At 47.8% G+C, this 17,912-nt stretch overlaps 1 protein-coding gene across 7 annotated transcripts in view; it reads right to left on the bottom strand.

The window, feature by feature from the left end:
• Positions 1-17,912, bottom strand: part of ngef (neuronal guanine nucleotide exchange factor) — a 178,565-nt gene that overhangs the window by 43,627 nt on the left and 117,026 nt on the right. For 6 of the 7 annotated variants that reach the window (XM_072474598.1, XM_072474601.1, XM_072474599.1 and 3 more), the window contains 6 exons: positions 14,619-14,779; positions 13,570-13,722; positions 8,956-9,085; positions 7,973-8,047; positions 1,757-1,846; positions 1,194-1,357 (listed from right to left, as the gene is read on the bottom strand). In XM_072474598.1, coding sequence (XP_072330699.1) covers positions 1,194-1,357; positions 1,757-1,846; positions 7,973-8,047; positions 8,956-9,085; positions 13,570-13,722; positions 14,619-14,779 — 773 coding nt within the window. The remainder of the gene's footprint in view (positions 1-1,193; positions 1,358-1,756; positions 1,847-7,972; positions 8,048-8,955; positions 9,086-13,569; positions 13,723-14,618; positions 14,780-17,912) is intronic. The other variant, XM_072474600.1, reaches the window with a different exon arrangement.

Below are 17,912 nucleotides of genomic sequence, written 5' to 3'. Positions count from 1 at the left end.
CATCCAAGAGAGTCAGCAGTCGGAGATCTGTTGGATTCCAGGACTATGCTGAGTCCCAGTCAGATGCTGAGCCTTTGGACAATGTTATCCCAGAGCTGATGCGGATGCTAGGTCACGGCCAAGAGATTCAGGAGGGTTGTCCAAGACATTCCAACGAATGGAAAGCCGACTGGATGCGTCCCAAAGGTTTAGGGCACAGGAAATGATGCCGACAACACTGTTAGGGTGGCGACCGCAGTAGAAAGCCTGCAACACGAGGTCAGTGTCTTGAGTGGTGGTGTCCAAGGCATGGCTCAGTCTGTGACGCCCATGGCTAAGGGCCTCAACATCATGTCCCAGTTGCAGGTGGGCATTGCCAGGGCACTGCGGAGCTTGGCATTATCATTTAGGAGCCTCACTGAGGGTAGGAAACCAGGTGCAGTCAATGGGAAAGCACCACGACTGGCAGAGCCAAATCATGCAGAGGCTCACTCCAGCTGCCCTCCTGTCCTACGGAAACCGTTAGGCAGGAGGAAGCGCTGGAGGCCAACCAGGGGCTTGCCACCAAGGAGACGATGGCGATCTCCAGTTCCTCTGAATCCCCCCCTCCTGACACTGCCACATCGCAAGGGCAGCGGGCAGAACAGAGTGGCACAGCGATGCCTGTGACACTAAACAACGCCAGCGTGATTTCTTGCTGGGGAGTTGGTTAGTTCCCAGGAGGCCGTTACATTCGACTTCAATCTCGCGAATGAGATGGAAATTCATGCAAATTGGGGTTAATGATAGGCTCGCGATATTTGGATGAGATCCAGAACTCGCCATCGGGAGATGGCAAACTGATTCGCGTCTGGTACGATTCTCGATTTTCACCTTTCCCTCCATTTAACCGACACGTGCAGATCCGTGCTGGGCACAAGGCAGTGGTTAAATCGCACCCCTTGTAAACAAACCATTGTATACTCGCACACATACTTTTGTGGGAATACCTTTCCAATACCTCTTCCTTCAGAAACTAGAAATTCTTGATAATGCAGCAGCCAGAAAATCAGATTTCAAAATTTACAGTTTTGACAAAAGCTTCAGTTCTTCAAGAAATAAACCCCATATGGCAGGTATGCAAGCCTTAAAGCCACATTACATAAAATCACACAATACTTGAATTTAATTTTCTCCACATTACCAATAGCTTTGATATTTTTGCAATGACTCACTAGGAATGTTTCTTGGTTATTAAGAAAAGATCATTGAACAGAATCAGGTAGACTGGCTTGAACAGTTTCTTCTTCCTAAAGGTTCGTGTTGCTTTCTGTCCTGACATTTGCTCCAGTTCACCTTCTTTCAGCAGCCACCGAGACTGGGAGATAATTGGCACAGCCTGGGAAGAATACAGGCAATAGTTGGATGTAATTTTTAGTAATAATAAAATAAAGATCGTCTATTCATCTCTCTATGGTTACAGGTCAAAATGCTTAATGATATTGATTAAGTGGAATCTATTGTTCCTCATGAGCCTATGCTGTTACAATTAAGGAATTCCGTTAACATTTTGCAGTAACATACATTTTATATTGCTTTCTACAGTATAAAGAGCTCTACAGAATAAAGAGCAATTTTATCATCTGTTTTTATATATCATTCTAATTTTTAAATCTTGTTCCTCCAGTTCACACATTGCATTATGTTTTGAATTGTTCTCTCAAGGTTATGTATACTGGTTTATAGATACAGAGTTATTTATTCTTATAAAGACAAGAGTCTATTTTTATATTCATACCTTTATTTTAAACTCCAGTTTCTTCTCAAAGTTGATCAGCTGCTCAGTTCTACCCATTTTTTTCACACGTTCACTACACTCTTTGATAACCTTCAATGAGAAGAAATTACTCGATAGATTCTTGCAGTCAGTACATCTTGACATGATTATGTTTGGAAAATGCCAAGCTACAAATGTCCTGTGTCATTTAATTCTTTGTCTTTTTCTATCTCCTTGAAAGATCGATTTAATCTGTAACTGTGTGTAAAACGATGTTTCTATAAAGTTGCTTTATAGAAGAACCATTAATATTAAATTGAGAAGTTTGAATTAACAGATACCACAACCAGAACTAGAGGTTGGCATGCTAGTATCTTAGTTTCTGCAGTTGGAATATCCCTGGAATTACAGGCAGCATGATGGCACAGTAGTTAGCGCTGCTGCCTCACAGCTTCAGGGTCCCAGATTTAATTCCGACCTCGGGTCACTGTCTGTGTGGAGTCTGCATGTTCTCCCCATGTTTGCGTGGATTTTCTCCGGGTGCTCCGGTTTCCTCCCACAGTCCAAAGATGTGCGGGTTAGGTGGATTGGCCATGATAAATTGCCCTTTAGTGTCCAAAAGCTTAAGTCGGGTTACTGGGTTACAGGTATAGGGTGGAAGCTTGGGCTTAAGTAGAACATAGAACATAGAACAGTACAGCACAGAACAGGCCCTTCGGCCCGCGATGTTGTGCCGAGCATTGCCCGAAACCAAGATCAAGCTATCCCACTCCGTGTCATTCTGGTGTGCTCCATGTGCCTATCCAATAACCGCTTGAAAGGCAGCGTTCTTTCCGAGGGCCAGTGCCGACCTGATGGGCCGAATAGCCACCAGCTGCACTGTAAATTCTATTCTAAGTAATTAAAATGAATCCATAATTGCATCCTGGACTGTGGGCAAGATCATTCGACTGTTCACGCCGTTGAGATCTTCTGGTCCCGCTGATAACGGACCCCCGCTGTGGGTTCCCAGCGTGGGGCGACTTCAATGGGAAATCCCGTTGACAGTGGCGGCACCGGAAGACCCAGCTGCTGACCAACGGTGGGCGACCTCCTGCCGCTGAGAAATGCGCCGCGGAGAGGCCAGAGAATCCCAGCCTCTATGTAGATTGAAAACGCAGAGAATAGTTCCCATTTTAAGTGGCTTAATCTCTTGGGCTGGATTCTCCGTTTGCCGACGCCAAAATCGTGAAACGCGATTGGCGGAGAATAGATTTCGACACTGAAATCGTGGTAGGCGCCAGTGTGGCCGGCAACCCCAAAATAGACTAAATGCAGCGCTCGCCGCGTGGGCTGAAAATACAGTAGGCACCTCGTTGGCGGGCCGACACCCAATGCTCCGGGGCCTCCGCCGTTTTCCCAACAGCGTCGTTCACTTGTGGTTATAAAAATCGTGAACCTGCCGTCCTGGCTGCTGAGAGAGAGGAGGTAGGGAGTGGAGTGGAGTGACTGCGGGCCGCTGGCCCGGACACCGGCTGTACTGGCAGCGGCGTGGGGGAGCTCCTGCCAGGGCCGAGGGAGGTGAGACGGTGGGGTGTGGGGTTGGGGGGGGGGGGGGGATGGGGGTGAGAGGCCGAGCAGCCATTACAGCGGTCATCTTGCTGACCACCCTCCTTGGCCCATGGTTCTACACAGTGACACCGGTCATATGGGTGCACCCACCCCCTGCTACAACATGCCCGACCACCCCCCAACACCCCACCAACCGGCCGCCACCCACTGGGGGACCACCCAGGGCAACACTCACGGCAGCACCCAGTGAGGGCTGTGCCAGCCAATGGTACCCCTGGCAGTAGGGACAGGCGCCAGGACAGGGGGCACCGAAGCGGCCGAGGTGCCGGTGGTGAGGGGGGGATGCATGGGTGGGGCCTGCAGTGCCAACTGGGGCCACCATGTAGCCCATGGAACCTGGATGGGCATGGGAGTATGCGCCATGCTAACATGTTGGCCTTTCATCCCCTGCAGATATTGGCATTCGGACATCACCCCACGATACTGGCCGCCATGGCGATGGCCGCAGCTGTGCAAGATGCCCTGTGGCAGCGTGAGCGGAGGCCACTCAGAGAGGAGGCACAGGCTGCAGCAGAGGAGCGGGCTGCAGAGGGGCAGGTAGGAGCCGCTCAGGCTGGGAGACCGGCCGCCCAACAGACCGATGAGGAGGAGATGCCAAGGGGGCACCGGATGAGGCCCCGTGTGTACCGCAACCGCATATCATTCGAGGACCTTCCGGACCGGGTATGCAGACGGAGACTGCGAATGAACAAAGGGACTGAGAGACACATATGCCAGATAATGGCACACCTGGCACTGCGGGGATATGGCGGAGGACACCCGCTCCCGGTGATTGTCAAGGTGATGGTCACCCTGAACATTCATACGACGGGGTCGTTCCAGTCGCCAAGTGGGGACCTGTCCAGGATCTCACAGACATCTGCGCACAGATGCACCTGTGCCATTACGGAGGCCCTACATGCACACGCGGACCAGTACATTCTGTTCCATGTGGACCGAGCCCACCAGGATGCCCGGACCAAGGGGTCCATTGCCATCACTGGGATGCCCCGGATTCAGGGGGTGATCGATGACATGCATGTTGCCCGAGGGCCATCTACGGATAACAGGCCGCTGTACACCAACAGAAAGGGTTTCCACTCCATGAACATCCAGCTGGCCTGTGACCAACAGATGCACATCATGCACGTCTGCGCCCGGTACCCGGGCAGCGTGCACAACGCATTCATCTTGGCACACATTGGTGATACCCGACATGTTCGACGGGCACCCCCCGGCTGCGGGGCTCTTTGCTGGGCGATAAGGGTTACCCGCTGTGGTAGTGGCTGATGATGGCTATCCGGAGGCCACAGACCGACGCGGAGACCCGATACAATAATGCCCATACAGCGATCAGGGGTGTGGTCAAGCGGTGGTTCGGGGTCCTGAAGATGCACTTCAGGACCGCTCTGGAGGGGCCCTCCAGTACGAGGCTAGGAGGGTTGGCCGCATCATGGTGGCCTGCTGCGTCCTCCACAATATAGCCCAGCAGAGGGGCGATGTGCTGGAGGAGGACGAGGAGAAAGGGCAGTCTCGTCTGTCGAGGAGGATGCGGGGGAGGAGGATGCGGGGGAGGGGGACAATGAGCAGGACATGGGGCCCAGGCACGCCCGGGAGGCCGCATGATGCTAATCGCCAGGGTCAGCGCGCACGGGACACCCTCATCGTGGCACGGTTCACTGACTAGTGGGGGGAGAGGGATTGCTGACCAGGTGCACGGACACCACTATGCCAGACCCACACCCCCTCACCTACAACACCAACAAATCACCCGCAGGCACACCCCCTCAATTACACATACCTGCAGCGCGATGAGCTGGGGGTCCTGGGTTGGCAGTGACAGTGGGTCTGGTCCATGGGATGGAGGATGACGACAACCCGCTCTGCGATAAGCTCCAGTACTCCACATCGTATGACAATGTCTGATTCATGCCCACAGTACCACTGGCCACCTGGGTGATCCGGACATGGAGCTGGCCAGTCCATCACATGGTCCTGTCGAATCTCTGGGGTGGGGGTGCTGGGGACGGTTGGGGCAGGGGTGAGGGAGGGAGAGTGGGGAGCACAGTCCACCCGCGCACTGGTCCCCCACTCCCCCTGGCCAGCACTGACCGGCCCACCCCACATCCATCAGACAGAGCACCGAGGCAGGATTTAATGGTGTTAACAGGTGTTTATTGTGGAGGAATATATACACAGTCTGTGCCTGAGCCCCTATAGCTCCAATGTGCCCTGCACCCGTGCCAACTTAACTGGTGGCTAACTTTCTGGCCTTACGGGCCCTAACACTACGCCTAGGTGGTTCCCCCGACGGGACAGCAGGAGTGGAGGTGGCCTGCTGTGTCTCCTGCCCTGCGACAAGGGTCCCTGTTGGCACACATCTCCTGTGGCGACCCGGCCGGATGTGCCTGGCCACTGCTCGGGCGTCCCGGGTGGCGTGGTGCCGCCCTGTTCTGCCCACTGCCCACCAGAGACAGGAGGGGGCATTCCAATGTGCTGCGCTGTTCCAGCACTTCCGCTGCAGGAGACACAGGCACGGGCCCCAGCACCTCCACCTCCCTTGGGGTGCCCAATGGACCCCGGGCTTCTCCACAGGACGGGGTGCCCCGAGTCTTGGGCAGAGAGCTGGTGTTCAGGCTGCTCTCCCTGTCAGTGCTCAGCGGTCTGGGGAGCACCGGCTCTGGCACTGGCTGGGGGCGGGGGGCTCTGGATGCACCGGGCCCATCTCCGGTAGATCCTGTAATACACAAGATGACATGTATGATTAGACAGCGGGCCGGGGGGCTTTGGGGGGAGTAAGAGTGAAGGGGATGAGGGGGTTGTGGGGGGTGTGAGGGAGGTGGGAGGGGGTGAGTGGGGTGAGAGGTGAGGAGGTGGGGGTGAGGGATGTGGGCCACAGGGGGTGAGGGGGGGGGGGGGATGACACGTGTCATGGGGATCCGCAACGGAGCAAGGTCTCATTTCCTCGCCTGCCGCCGACCTCTGTGTCGGCGACCTCCCTTTCCTCCGGGCCACCGAGCACGGGGGGGGGACAGATATCGACACTGTTAGAAGTTCCGGCACATGCAGCCAGGGGCTGGGTAGGTGATGACATCAGTGGACAGGGCACCCCGCCATTTCGGCTAGCATGGGTTCTGGCATGTGGGCAGGGTGAGGGTTCGGTGGGAGGTGGGGGGGCGGGTTACGTGTGGGGTGGGGTGGGGAGAAGCGGGGATGGGAATGGTGCCAGGGGCATAGCGCTGCCTACTCACCCTTGCCACCCTGAGGAGGTTGTGCAATTTCTTTCTGCAGTGGATGTCAGTCCGGACGACGTTGCCCACTGCTTTGACCGCATCTGCCACCTGCGCCCAGGCACGGCGAACGGCGGCACCTGGTAGCCTTCCTCCCGGGCCGGGGTACAGGGTCATCCTTCTCTCCTCCAGGAGGGTGTCCAGCTCAGCGTCCCTGAACCGTGGCGCTGCTCTCCTTGCAGTCATCGTGTTGACTGGGACGGTGTGTGTGGGGGGGGATGGATGGTTTAAATGTGGCTGCAGCGTATGAACCTCATGTTCGCCAAACACGGCGCCGTTTCACTTGGAACCGGTTGTGTTCCACGTTGTGATGGTGCTAACCCATTTAGAGTTGCTGAATCCGTGCAGCTGTTGTGCCTTTTTGCTGTCGTAAAACACCACTGTTTCCACGCCGGCATCAGCACTTAGTCTCAGAAACGGAGAATCCAGACCCAATAATTGTGTGGGATAAGTGCACCTAATAAGATATTCCAACAGGGATCTGTGAGGGTATGTTTTCAGTTCAGCTGGACCATTTGTGCAGAAGGTCAGAAAATGATGACAAAGGGATTTAGAGATGCTTTCATTTGATTCCTTTGTTCTACCATTTACCACCTGTCTGTAATTTATATGTCATCTCATTGTGCACCAACACGTTACTAACCATTAAACAAGGGATTGGTGTTTGTTGCTTAGCGCACTTAATGTAGCAGCCACTATTTGTCAGGCATTTCTGTCACCTAGACAACCACTGTACATGCTAAAATACAAATTAAAGATATTAGGAGCCTTTTAGAGGTTACTAACATTTTTATCTTCCTATGTAGCCATTTCTGTTCAAAGACTGTACCTCTTTAAATTTATGATTGCCTAGAAAAGGTTATTTGCGTGCAATTTTGAGTGCTCCCTCCTCATTTCCTCCCAACCTTCCCCAGTCATCACCCTCCCAAGAGCTGTCAACATCAAATCCAAACATGGGCAGGAAGTTGATCTCCTCAACTCAAATGTCATTAAAGCTGACTATACAAAATCAGTCAGGATCAAAAAAATAATGTTCAGAATTCTAATAATGGACAGGTGGAAGCCTGATTGAAAATCTACCCATGTATATTGTCCCAATACTTTGTGATGTTTTTGTGGTGTGCATCACAATACCATATGTGCATACAGAAATCAAGAATTACAAATACTTGCATGGAAAGCATAACAAAAATGTAAAAAGCAATAACTGAGAAAGTGAAGGGTTGACTTTTTTGGAAATAAAAATCAGGAGCACCATTTACACAGCCACTGGTTGTTGGTACTATTCACCAAAGTCAAAGCTACCAATAGGGCGCAAAAAGGCAGCTAAATGAAAACAGGATTATTGCTGTTGTACCTTTTCCAGTTCTCTATGTGCCTTCACAGCGCTGCTTTCCCTCTTTGACTCTTCTTCTGCTGTTTTCAAGATATTCTGTCAAACAAAATTGAATTCAGAGGCATAAACTACTTAGCTGTAATTATTTTATGGGCAGAAATAACATCCATTTGCTTGATTTGCACCTTTCCTGATCCTATGCTACATCAGATATCAGCTCTCAGTGGGGAAGAAACTAAATAAAGGGTCCACATATCTGAGTTCCCTTCCAGTGGAATCCATTGCCCACCACAGGCTGGTTTAGCACAGTGGGCTAAACAGTTGGGGTGTAATGCAGAACAAGGCCAGAAGCACTGGTTTAATTCCCGTACTGGCCTCCCCGAACAGGCGCCTGAATGTGGCGACTAGGGGCTTTTCACAGTAACTTCATTGAAGCCTACTTGTGACAATAAGCGATTATTATTATTCTACCTGCTACGAAAGGACGAGGTGATTCCACCAAGGTTTGTGATTGTAAAGTGATCAGCAAGCTTGAGGATTGAATTGGGAATCAAGTTCTTGACTCATTTATGCACAATAAAAAACACTTTTGTATAGTTTTAAAGCTTCCATTTTCTTGTGCACAGTGGATATTCTTTTTGGAATGTGGCCGATTGCGGCCTGCGTGTGACTCACTCAAAAAAAACTCCGAGCTACAAAATGTGCATATATTTGAGTACTTGTGAAAAAAGACACAGTTAGCCAACTTCAAAATGAACATTCCACCAACTGTAGAGCAATATTTATACTTTCGTAGCACTTAATAGTTTTTTTCTTTAAAACAAGGAACTGTTTTTTACTGGCTAGTATGGAAATGTGGAGGGACTTAATCAGCCCAGCAAATTGGTGACATGTGCAATTGATGACCCACAATCGCCTTCATTGTGTAAAATAATGATCCAAATGTTAATTGGTTTGCCTGAAAAATGTAGTCAGTCTGGTATCCAGACAGTGATCTCAGGTACCTGTACCAGCAGTTTTAATCGTGTTATCCTTTGAAACGGCAGGATAAGAAATGATGGGAAGGGCAGTCCTCTACATTTGGGATCTTTTTCAAGCTCGGCCATCACATTACGGAACTGAAGGTTATGTTCCCTTTGAAGAAGAAGAAATGCAGAATGAAGGCAACAGATCTTCAAAATGTTTATAAAACTCATATTTGAAATTCTATAACATTCTTTCCTATGTTATGCCTTAAAATCTCGGGATTTCAAGCAAAGGCTCTAGACCCACCCAACATCCCTGCTGTAGTGCTGAAGGCTTGTGCTCCAGAACTAACCATGCCTCTAGTCAAGATGTTCCAGTACCGATACAACACTGGTATCTAATAAAGTGAGAAATTACACGGGTATGTCCTGTCTACAAAAACCATGATAAATCCAATCTGGCCAATTATTGATCCATCAATCTATTGTCAATCATCAGCAATACAATGGAAGGTATTATCAACTGTGCTATTCAATGACACCTACCCAAGACCAAGTTATAAGAATAGACTAAATGCATGCTGTGCAGGGACGACGCCAAGGCCAGTACTGGCCCACACCATGCAGATATACCCACTACAGAAACAGGGACAATGCAACTAAACTGCAGCATTATGACCAATAATGGTGGAACTGCTGATAAATGGTCATCCATTGAAAATAGAGGTGGACACAATAGCTGTGGTGTTCCTTATCAGGGAGCAGATATATGATCACCTCCAAACTGGTATTCAATTCTTGAGCTTAGAAGACATGTAACTAACGAGGATGTAACTAGTAGAATTGATGAAGGGGAACCAGTGGATGAGGTGTATTTGGACTTTCAGAAGGCTTTTGACAAAGTCCAGCATAAAGGATTAGCGTGTAAAATTGAAGCGCATGGGATTGGGGGTAGTGTATTGAGATGGATAGAAAATTGGTTGGCAGACAGGAAACAGAGAGTAGGAATTAACTGGTCTTTTTCAAATTAGCAGGCAGTGACTAGTGCGGTACCGTAGGGATCAGTGCTAGGACCCCAGCTATTCACAATATATATCAATGATTTAGATGAAGGAACAAAATGTCATATCTTCAAATTTGCAGATGACACCAAGTTGGGTGGGAGGGTGAACTGTGAGGAGGATGCAGAGATCCTTCAGTGTGATTTGGACAAGTTGAGTGAGTGGACAAATGAATGGTAGATGCAGTATAATTTGGATAAATGTGAGATTATCTATTTTGGTAGCAGAAGTAAAAGGGCAGAATTCATCTGAATGGCCATAAATTAGGAGAGGGGAACATACAAAGTGAGCTGAGTGTCCTCATACACTAGTCACTGAAGGTAAGGATGCATGTGCAGCAGACGATAAAGAAGGAAAATGGTAAGCTGGCCTTCATCACGAGAGGATTCGAGTTTAGGAGCAGGGATGGCTTGAGGCAATTATTCAGGTCGTTGGTGAGGCTTCACCTGGAATATTGTGCACAGTTTTGGTCTCCTTAGCTGATGAAGGATGTTCTAGCTATAGAGTGCAGAGAAGGTTTACCAGACTGATTCCTGGGATGGCAGGACTGACGTACGAGGAGAGTTTGAATTAGTTAGGATTGTATTCGCTGGAGTTCAGAAGAATGAGGGGGGATCTTATAGAAACCTATAAAATTCTAACAGGACTGGACAGGGTAAATGCAGGAAGGATGTTCCCGATGATGGGTGTGTCCCAAACCAGGGGTCACAATCTGAGGATACGGGGTAGACCATTTAGGACAGAGACGAGGAGAAATTTCTTCACCCAGCGAGAGGTTGGCCTGTGGAATTCGTTACCACAGGAAATAGTTGAGTCCAAAACATTGTATGATTTCAAGAAGCAGTTAGATATAGTATTTAGGGTGCAGGGTATCAAAGGATATAGGGGAAAGCAGGATTAGGTATTGAGTTGGATGATCAGCCATGATCATAATGAATGGCGGAGCGAGCCTGAAGGACCGAATGGCCTCCTCCTGCTCCTATCTTTTCTATGTTTCTATGAAGGCCAGGCTAGCCACCTACACTGGGGAACCATTTCGAATAAAGAGCACAATGATCCCAGTGACTTAGACGCAGCAATCAGCCCGACTCCCACTCATCATTGTGCGGGGCAAGGTCCAAGAGAGATTGCCTCCAGTGGATCAGGCTGAACTGGTTGGAGATCTTCAGGCTGGGTGTGGGAGGACTGTATGAAATCATCAGCAAATACCCTGAAGTTTTCCAGGAAGGACTTGGGGAAAATAAGAGGGGATGAAGCCAAGACTTATGTCGACCCTGATGCTACACCAAAATATTTTAGAGTGAGATCGGTTCAGCCACTTAAATACTATGACTCAAAAACAGATCAGACTTGGGAATTCAGTGGCCTTTCCAAAGCCTTTCCACTGTCTACAAGGCACAAGTCAGGAGTTGGTTTACTCTCTAATGCCTGGATAAGTGTAGTGCCAATAACTTTCATAAAGCACAACACCACCCATGACAAAGCTGCCCACTTGATTAACTCCACATTCACTACCTCAAACATTCACTCCCTTCACCAGAGGCGTACTGTGGATTCAGTGTGTACAACCTACAGGATGCACTGCAGCAACTTGCCAAGACTTCTTCGACAGCACTTCCCAAACCCAGGGCTTCTAGAAGGACATGGGCAGCCGGCGCATGGGAACACAACAGCCTGCAATTTCCCCTCCAAATCACACACCATCCTGACTTGACAATAAATTGCCATTCCACCATCTGCACTGGATCAAGATCCTGAATCACCTTATCCAGAAACCATAAGGTTTGCCACATGGAGTGAAAGAGTTCAAAAAGGCTGCTCATGAACACTTTCTCAAGGGCAATTAAGGTTTGATGATGAATGCTGGGGTTATCAATGACATTAACATGGGTGAATGAATAAAAAGATATTTGAAACTTTTGATGGGAAATGTCAAAGTGCAGGTTCCAGGCAACTCTCCACTATTAACAATATTCTAACAATGTTAAGCATTGTTCCTGACTTGTAAGATGTTCCATCATTTGCAACGGGAATGTGAAATGTCAGTTCAAACAATTCGAGAAAATAGGAAGCAAAACACCGTGGACGTTGGAAATTTGAAATAAAAACATAAAATGCAAGAAACACTCAGCAGGTCAGACTGTAAAAGAACAGAAAGGTTTGTATCCAAATAGCACTTTTCATAATCATCGGCCATGTTGTTGCGCTTCACTGTAAATCAGGTACTTTTGCAGTATAATCACTCTTGTAATGTAGGAAATACAGTTGTCAATTTGCAAATAGCAAATTCCCACAAACAGCAATGCAACAATGACCTGACCAGCTAATTTTTGTTCTTGTGATTGAGGGATAAATATTGGCCAGGACACCAGGGATACCATCCCTGCTCTTCCTTGAAACAGTGCATTAGGATCTTCTATGTCCACTTGAGAGAGCAGGTGGGGCCTCAGTTTAACGTCTCATCCATAAGACAGCACCTCCAACAATCTCTCAGTACTACGGTGAAGCGTCAGCCTTGGTTTTTACGATCTAGTCCTGGAGTGGGACTTGAACCCAGAACGTTGTTATTTAGAGGCAAGAGTGCTACCATCTGAGCCACAGCTGCCATTTTTATAGAAAGGTCGAGTTTATCTTTCAGGTCTTATTCCCTTTCTTCAGATTCAGTTCTGATGAAGAGTCTTGAAACCTGGGGCAAGATTCTCCGATCCCCCGCCGGATCGGAGAATCGCCGGGGGCTGGCGTGAATCCCGCCCCCGCCGGTTGCCAAATTCTCCGGCACCCGAGATTCGGTGGGGGCGGTAATCGTGCCGCGCCAGTTGGCGGCCCCACCCCCCCCCCCCGCGATTCTCCGGCCCGGATGGGCCGAATTTCCCGCTGCTAGAATGCCTGTCCCGCCGGCATGGATTAAACCACCTACCTTACTGGCGGGACAAGGCGGCGCGCGGGTGGGCTCCAGGGTCCTTGGGGCGCGGGGCGATCTGGCCCCGGGGGGTGCCCCCACGGTGGCTTGGCCTGCGATCGGGGCCCACCGATCCACGGGCGGGCCTGTGCCGTGATGGCACTCTTTTCCTTCCGTCTTCGCCACGGTCTCCACCATGGCGGAGGATGAAGAGACTCCCTCCACAGCGCATGCGCGGGGATGCTGTGAGCGGCCGCTGACGCTCCCGCGCATGAGCCGCCCGGAGATGTCATTTCCACGCCAGCTGGCGGGGCGGAAATCAGTCCACCGCGGGCCTAGCCCCTCAAGGTTAGGGCTCGGCCGGTCAAGGGGCGGAGGATTCCGCACCTTTGGGGCGGCGCGATGCCCGACTGATTTGCGCCGTTTTTCGTCCCTGAAATATTCACCCCATCTTTCTCTCTCCACAGATGCTGCCTGACCTGCTGGGTGTTCAGAGTAAAACAGCTTCCTTTGAAGTCCAAATGTGTCTGTTAGCACAAAGCAAACACCAGCAAATTTTATGCCTGTAAGTGAGATACTGCATCTATATTAAGCTCAGTGGCACATTAACTCAAACACGTGCTCAGCCGTGCATGCACACACTGTGACAAAGATTATTCTACCCTCCTGCTCAGAAACATCAATGAAGCATACATTGCTCGTCGATAGGCAGCCTCCTGATAGCTCTGGTTTGTAACATACGGAATGTAGACATTGAAGTGGTTGACAGTATGTTCATACACAATATCGCAGACATCTGAGATAACAATGTCTTCTTCTATTCGGTGCTCCAGGTCCCGAAAGAATCTGAAAGTAAAAGGTAATGTACTCAGTAAAGTTTGCTGACTGATAATGAAACAGTCTATCAGTGTACACTGCTAATGGTTATAAAAGGAGAGAACTGCACCTTTACAGGTGTGTTCGTGTCTGATATTTTTGAAGAGCAGGTTGGGAAGCCTGTGAACAGATTCACGTTGAACACTTCCTAAAGTGACATCTACTGAAAATTTGCTACTTGAAAAGCAGAAACTCAAAAAAAATTGAGACACATCAGTAAGATTATGGGTGGGATTTTCCAGTCCTTCCCTCCGCCGTGATCTTCCGTCCCGCTTAAGGAGACCCCCCCCCCCCCCCCGCCCAACCGGGATGGTGTCCCTAGCGGCAGAACGGGTGAGCCACGCAAAACGCTGTAGACATCGGTGGGACTGGAAGATTCCGCTGGCAGCCAATGGTGAGCCGCCTTCGCTGCTTGAAAACACTTCCTTGGGTGGCCAGAAAATGCCTGCCTTTGTAGAGTGACACAAAGATTTGCATTGATTTAGTACCTTTCACAATCTCAGAGCATCCCAAAGTGCTCTATGGGAAAATTAAGTGTTTTTGAAGTGCATTCACTGCTGAAGTGTTGCAAGCACAGCTGCTAATATATGCACAGCAAGATCCCACAGCAATTTGATCATCTGTTTTAGTGACGATGGTTGATGAATTAATACTAGCCACAACAGAGAGAGCTTCCTTGCTCTTCCTCAAAATTGTGTCAGGGGATCATTCTCAGGATTTCAAATGAAACAGAATCAACGGTTTAAAAAGCCAAACCAAGCAAGATGAAAGTTTTCCAGAATGTGAAGTCAGTGGCACTTCTTCAAGATGTCACAATTAACTGTAGCTTGTTGTACATTTAGCAGGTTTGATGTTCTTTGGCTTACCTTTCACTGGCTGCTTTGATGTCAAGGATGTTCGAGAAAATATGATGTTTCTCAGTGGGACTGAGTGCTTCGCTAAGCTGCTCAGATTTCATGAAATGGAAAATTAGGATCTCCAGACTCTTGTTGTAAGAAGCTTCAGACGTGACGAGTTCAAACATTGCCTGATGAAAAATTGTTCAGTGACAACATTCACATCTTTATATCCTTAGAACATTTGGGATTAATAAATATAACATCAATTTTTAATGTTCCTTATTCTTTCTTTTTGACTCTTAGATCTTGCACACATTAATGTATTTTAAAAATAGAACAAACACTATACATCTCATATTCAATATGCATCTTGATCCTGTAGAGTCTCAGTAGTGTAATGGATAAGGACATTCATCTTATGGAACAATTTATATAGTGGATAAAATTTAGAGTACCCAATTCTTTTTTCCAATTAAGGGGTAATTTAGCGTGGCCAATCCACCTAACCTGCACATCTTTTGGGTTGTGGGGGTGAGACCCACACAGACACGGGCAGAATATGCAAGCTCCACATGGACAATGACCCGGGGCCGGAATCGAACTCGGGTCCTCGGTGCTGTGAGGCAGCAGTGCAAACTACTGCATCACCGTGCTGCCCTAGTGGAACATTGTTAACAGTAAGATTGCACAGCAGTAGTTTTCTTCTGCCTCCAGTTCACAGAGGCACTTTTTCTTCTTCCTTGCTGCTTCTAACTCAAAATGATTCCACTTCTTACCCCTATCTTCAGTGAGTCAAAGTACTCTCATCTTCTCCTAATTTGTCCGCACTGCAACTTTTAACTCCTTCCCTTATATATAATAAAAACATGGGCAGCACGGTAGCACAGTGGTTACCAATGTTGCTTCACAGCTCCAGGGTCCCAGGTTCGATTCCCGGCTTGGGTCACTGTCTGTGCGGAGTCTGCATGTTCTCCCTGTGTCTGCGTGGGTGTCCTCCGAGTGCTCCGGTTTCCTCCCACAAGTCCCGAAAGACGTGCTGTTAGGTAATTTTTACATTCTAAATTCTCCCTCTGTGTACCCGAACAGGCGCCGGAGTGTGATGACTCGGGGCTTTTCACTGTAACTTCATTGCAGTGTTAATGTAAGCCTACTTGTGACAGTGAAGATTATCATTATTATATTGCTGCTTTGTTTGGGGATTCTAATATGCTGCACTTTATGGTTGGGAATTTCCAATCTCACAATATTAACAACAAGAACTCAATCTGCTGAGGAAAGATCTTGGTGTCAAGGCTGGGAAGCGGAATGGGACAATTGCACCCGAGTTTATGTTGGCTTATCTGGTGACTTCCTCACAGGATGGGAAGTTTAAATTCCTCTTGCATTTCACCTGCAAAGGTGAACACACCCATACCAACTGTGAACATTGACAATTTGCATAAAACGTGAACAGTTGACACGCATGTGGTAACCATTTTCACTGATTGTCATACATTTTCCATGATCATTTCTTTTTAACTGCATCAAAAGTATCAAATCTTCACAAATCCCTATAAATGGACAGTGTAATCAAATCTCTATAGAACTATGCTTGCTTGGTATCTTCACACAAACCTTCCCCCCTTTGGTGAACAGTGGGAAAGTGTTGGAAGGATTAGCAGGCTGATTATCAATCTGTTTGAACCATGTCATGAACACTCCTCCCATGGCTTAGAATGGGACTTAAATCCAGAGCTGGTTGGGAGACAGGGGTGCTACCTACTGCGTCACAAGAGCTCCACAGAATGATATTTTTTGATTGTTCTTATCTGCCAACACTATGAAGGATAATTTCCACTGGTGCCTATTTATATCAAGATTGCAAACTCATGCATAAATAATGTGTTTGTAATTTCATTACTAACAGAAAACTGCAGAAATTTCTCTCCTCTGTTAGCTGACAAACTGAAGTGAGAATGCACTATACTTAAATAAAATTTTAAATTATTTTAATAACAGTAATTATAGTTTACTTACACTTTTAAAGTAAGACCAGTGTTACATGTTAGGTAATTTGGACATTCTGAATTCTCCCTCTGTGTACCCGAACAGGCACCGGAGTGTGGCGACTAGAGGCTTTTCACAGTAACGTAATTGCAGTGTTAATGTAAGCCTACTTGTGATAATAAAGATTATTATTATCATTACAGTGGTGAATGGCTGGTGGGGTTAGGGTTTCAAAATGACTTTAATGAATAAAGACTTAAAATTTCCCACAGCAAATTCCAGGAATATATCAACATGGTATGGAGCTGAAATTGAACTGACCCCAGCCCATTTCCACTGATCCCAGACGAACTTGGAATCGAAGGATATGGAATCATATTGGATTAAAATTCACCAACTCAGGTATACCAAAAACCTAACCTTCCAGTTGTCATATTCCAATATAGTCTCTCTGATTTATGTGACTTAGAGTGAGCTCACTGAAGCTTGGTGTTGTCATTGTCACAAAATTAAATATTTTAAATGGCTAATTTCATTCGCTGACATTTGCAATTTTTTGTGAGTAAAAGTGGTCACAACTAACTGATGGAAACAGTTTGTAGGCTGAGTAATGGCCATTTTGATCAATCGAAGGTTTTTGGAATGAATAGACCTTCTTGCCTTTATTCCTGCTGTTGTGTAGTCAAGCTATTTCCACTGTTTCCTCACTAGCAGCCTGCAGTGCAAACATATTCCAATAAAACTGTATGTTTGTTTGAGCCTCTGAGGCCTGCAGACTTCATTTTAAAACCACCGCATAAAAACTGGTGATGAGGTTGGCGAACAGCGTTTGTAGGCACTTTAAAAGAAAAATAATTACAATTGAAATCTGGCAACAGGGGAGCCAAACAACAGTAGCAGCCACCGGAGGAACTGAAAAATCATTGAGGAATGATTTGTTCTTTAGGGTTTTGGCCAAGGGTGGTATCATGACCAGTATAGGCTTTGTTCCTGTACTGTATTTTTCTTTGTTCTTTGAATCTGAAGCAAACAACTTTGGAAAGAAGCTCTGCCGGAAACAATCTGTAACGGCGAGCACCGCGAGTAGCAAGTAATAATAATCTTAATTAGTGTCACAAGTAGGCTTACATTACATTGCAATGAAGTTACTGTGAAAATCTGCAACACCAAATTTAGAGCTGGGGGTGAGCTCGCCCTAGGAAAACAGGGTGAGCCCAGGTTTGTCTTTCTTTAGGGAGAAAGGAAATAAGGTGGTGTTAAAATTCATCGCACATTGTGCACACGCAGATCCTTCCATAGTGAAAAATGGTAGGAGTTTTTGGTGCCATGGGACCA

The sequence above is a fragment of the Scyliorhinus torazame genome, chromosome 14 (assembly GCF_047496885.1).
Source record: "Scyliorhinus torazame isolate Kashiwa2021f chromosome 14, sScyTor2.1, whole genome shotgun sequence".
Taxonomy (NCBI): domain Eukaryota; kingdom Metazoa; phylum Chordata; class Chondrichthyes; order Carcharhiniformes; family Scyliorhinidae; genus Scyliorhinus; species Scyliorhinus torazame.
The sequence above is the reverse complement of the archived record's forward strand: the minus strand, read 5'-3'. Positions and strand labels throughout refer to the sequence as shown.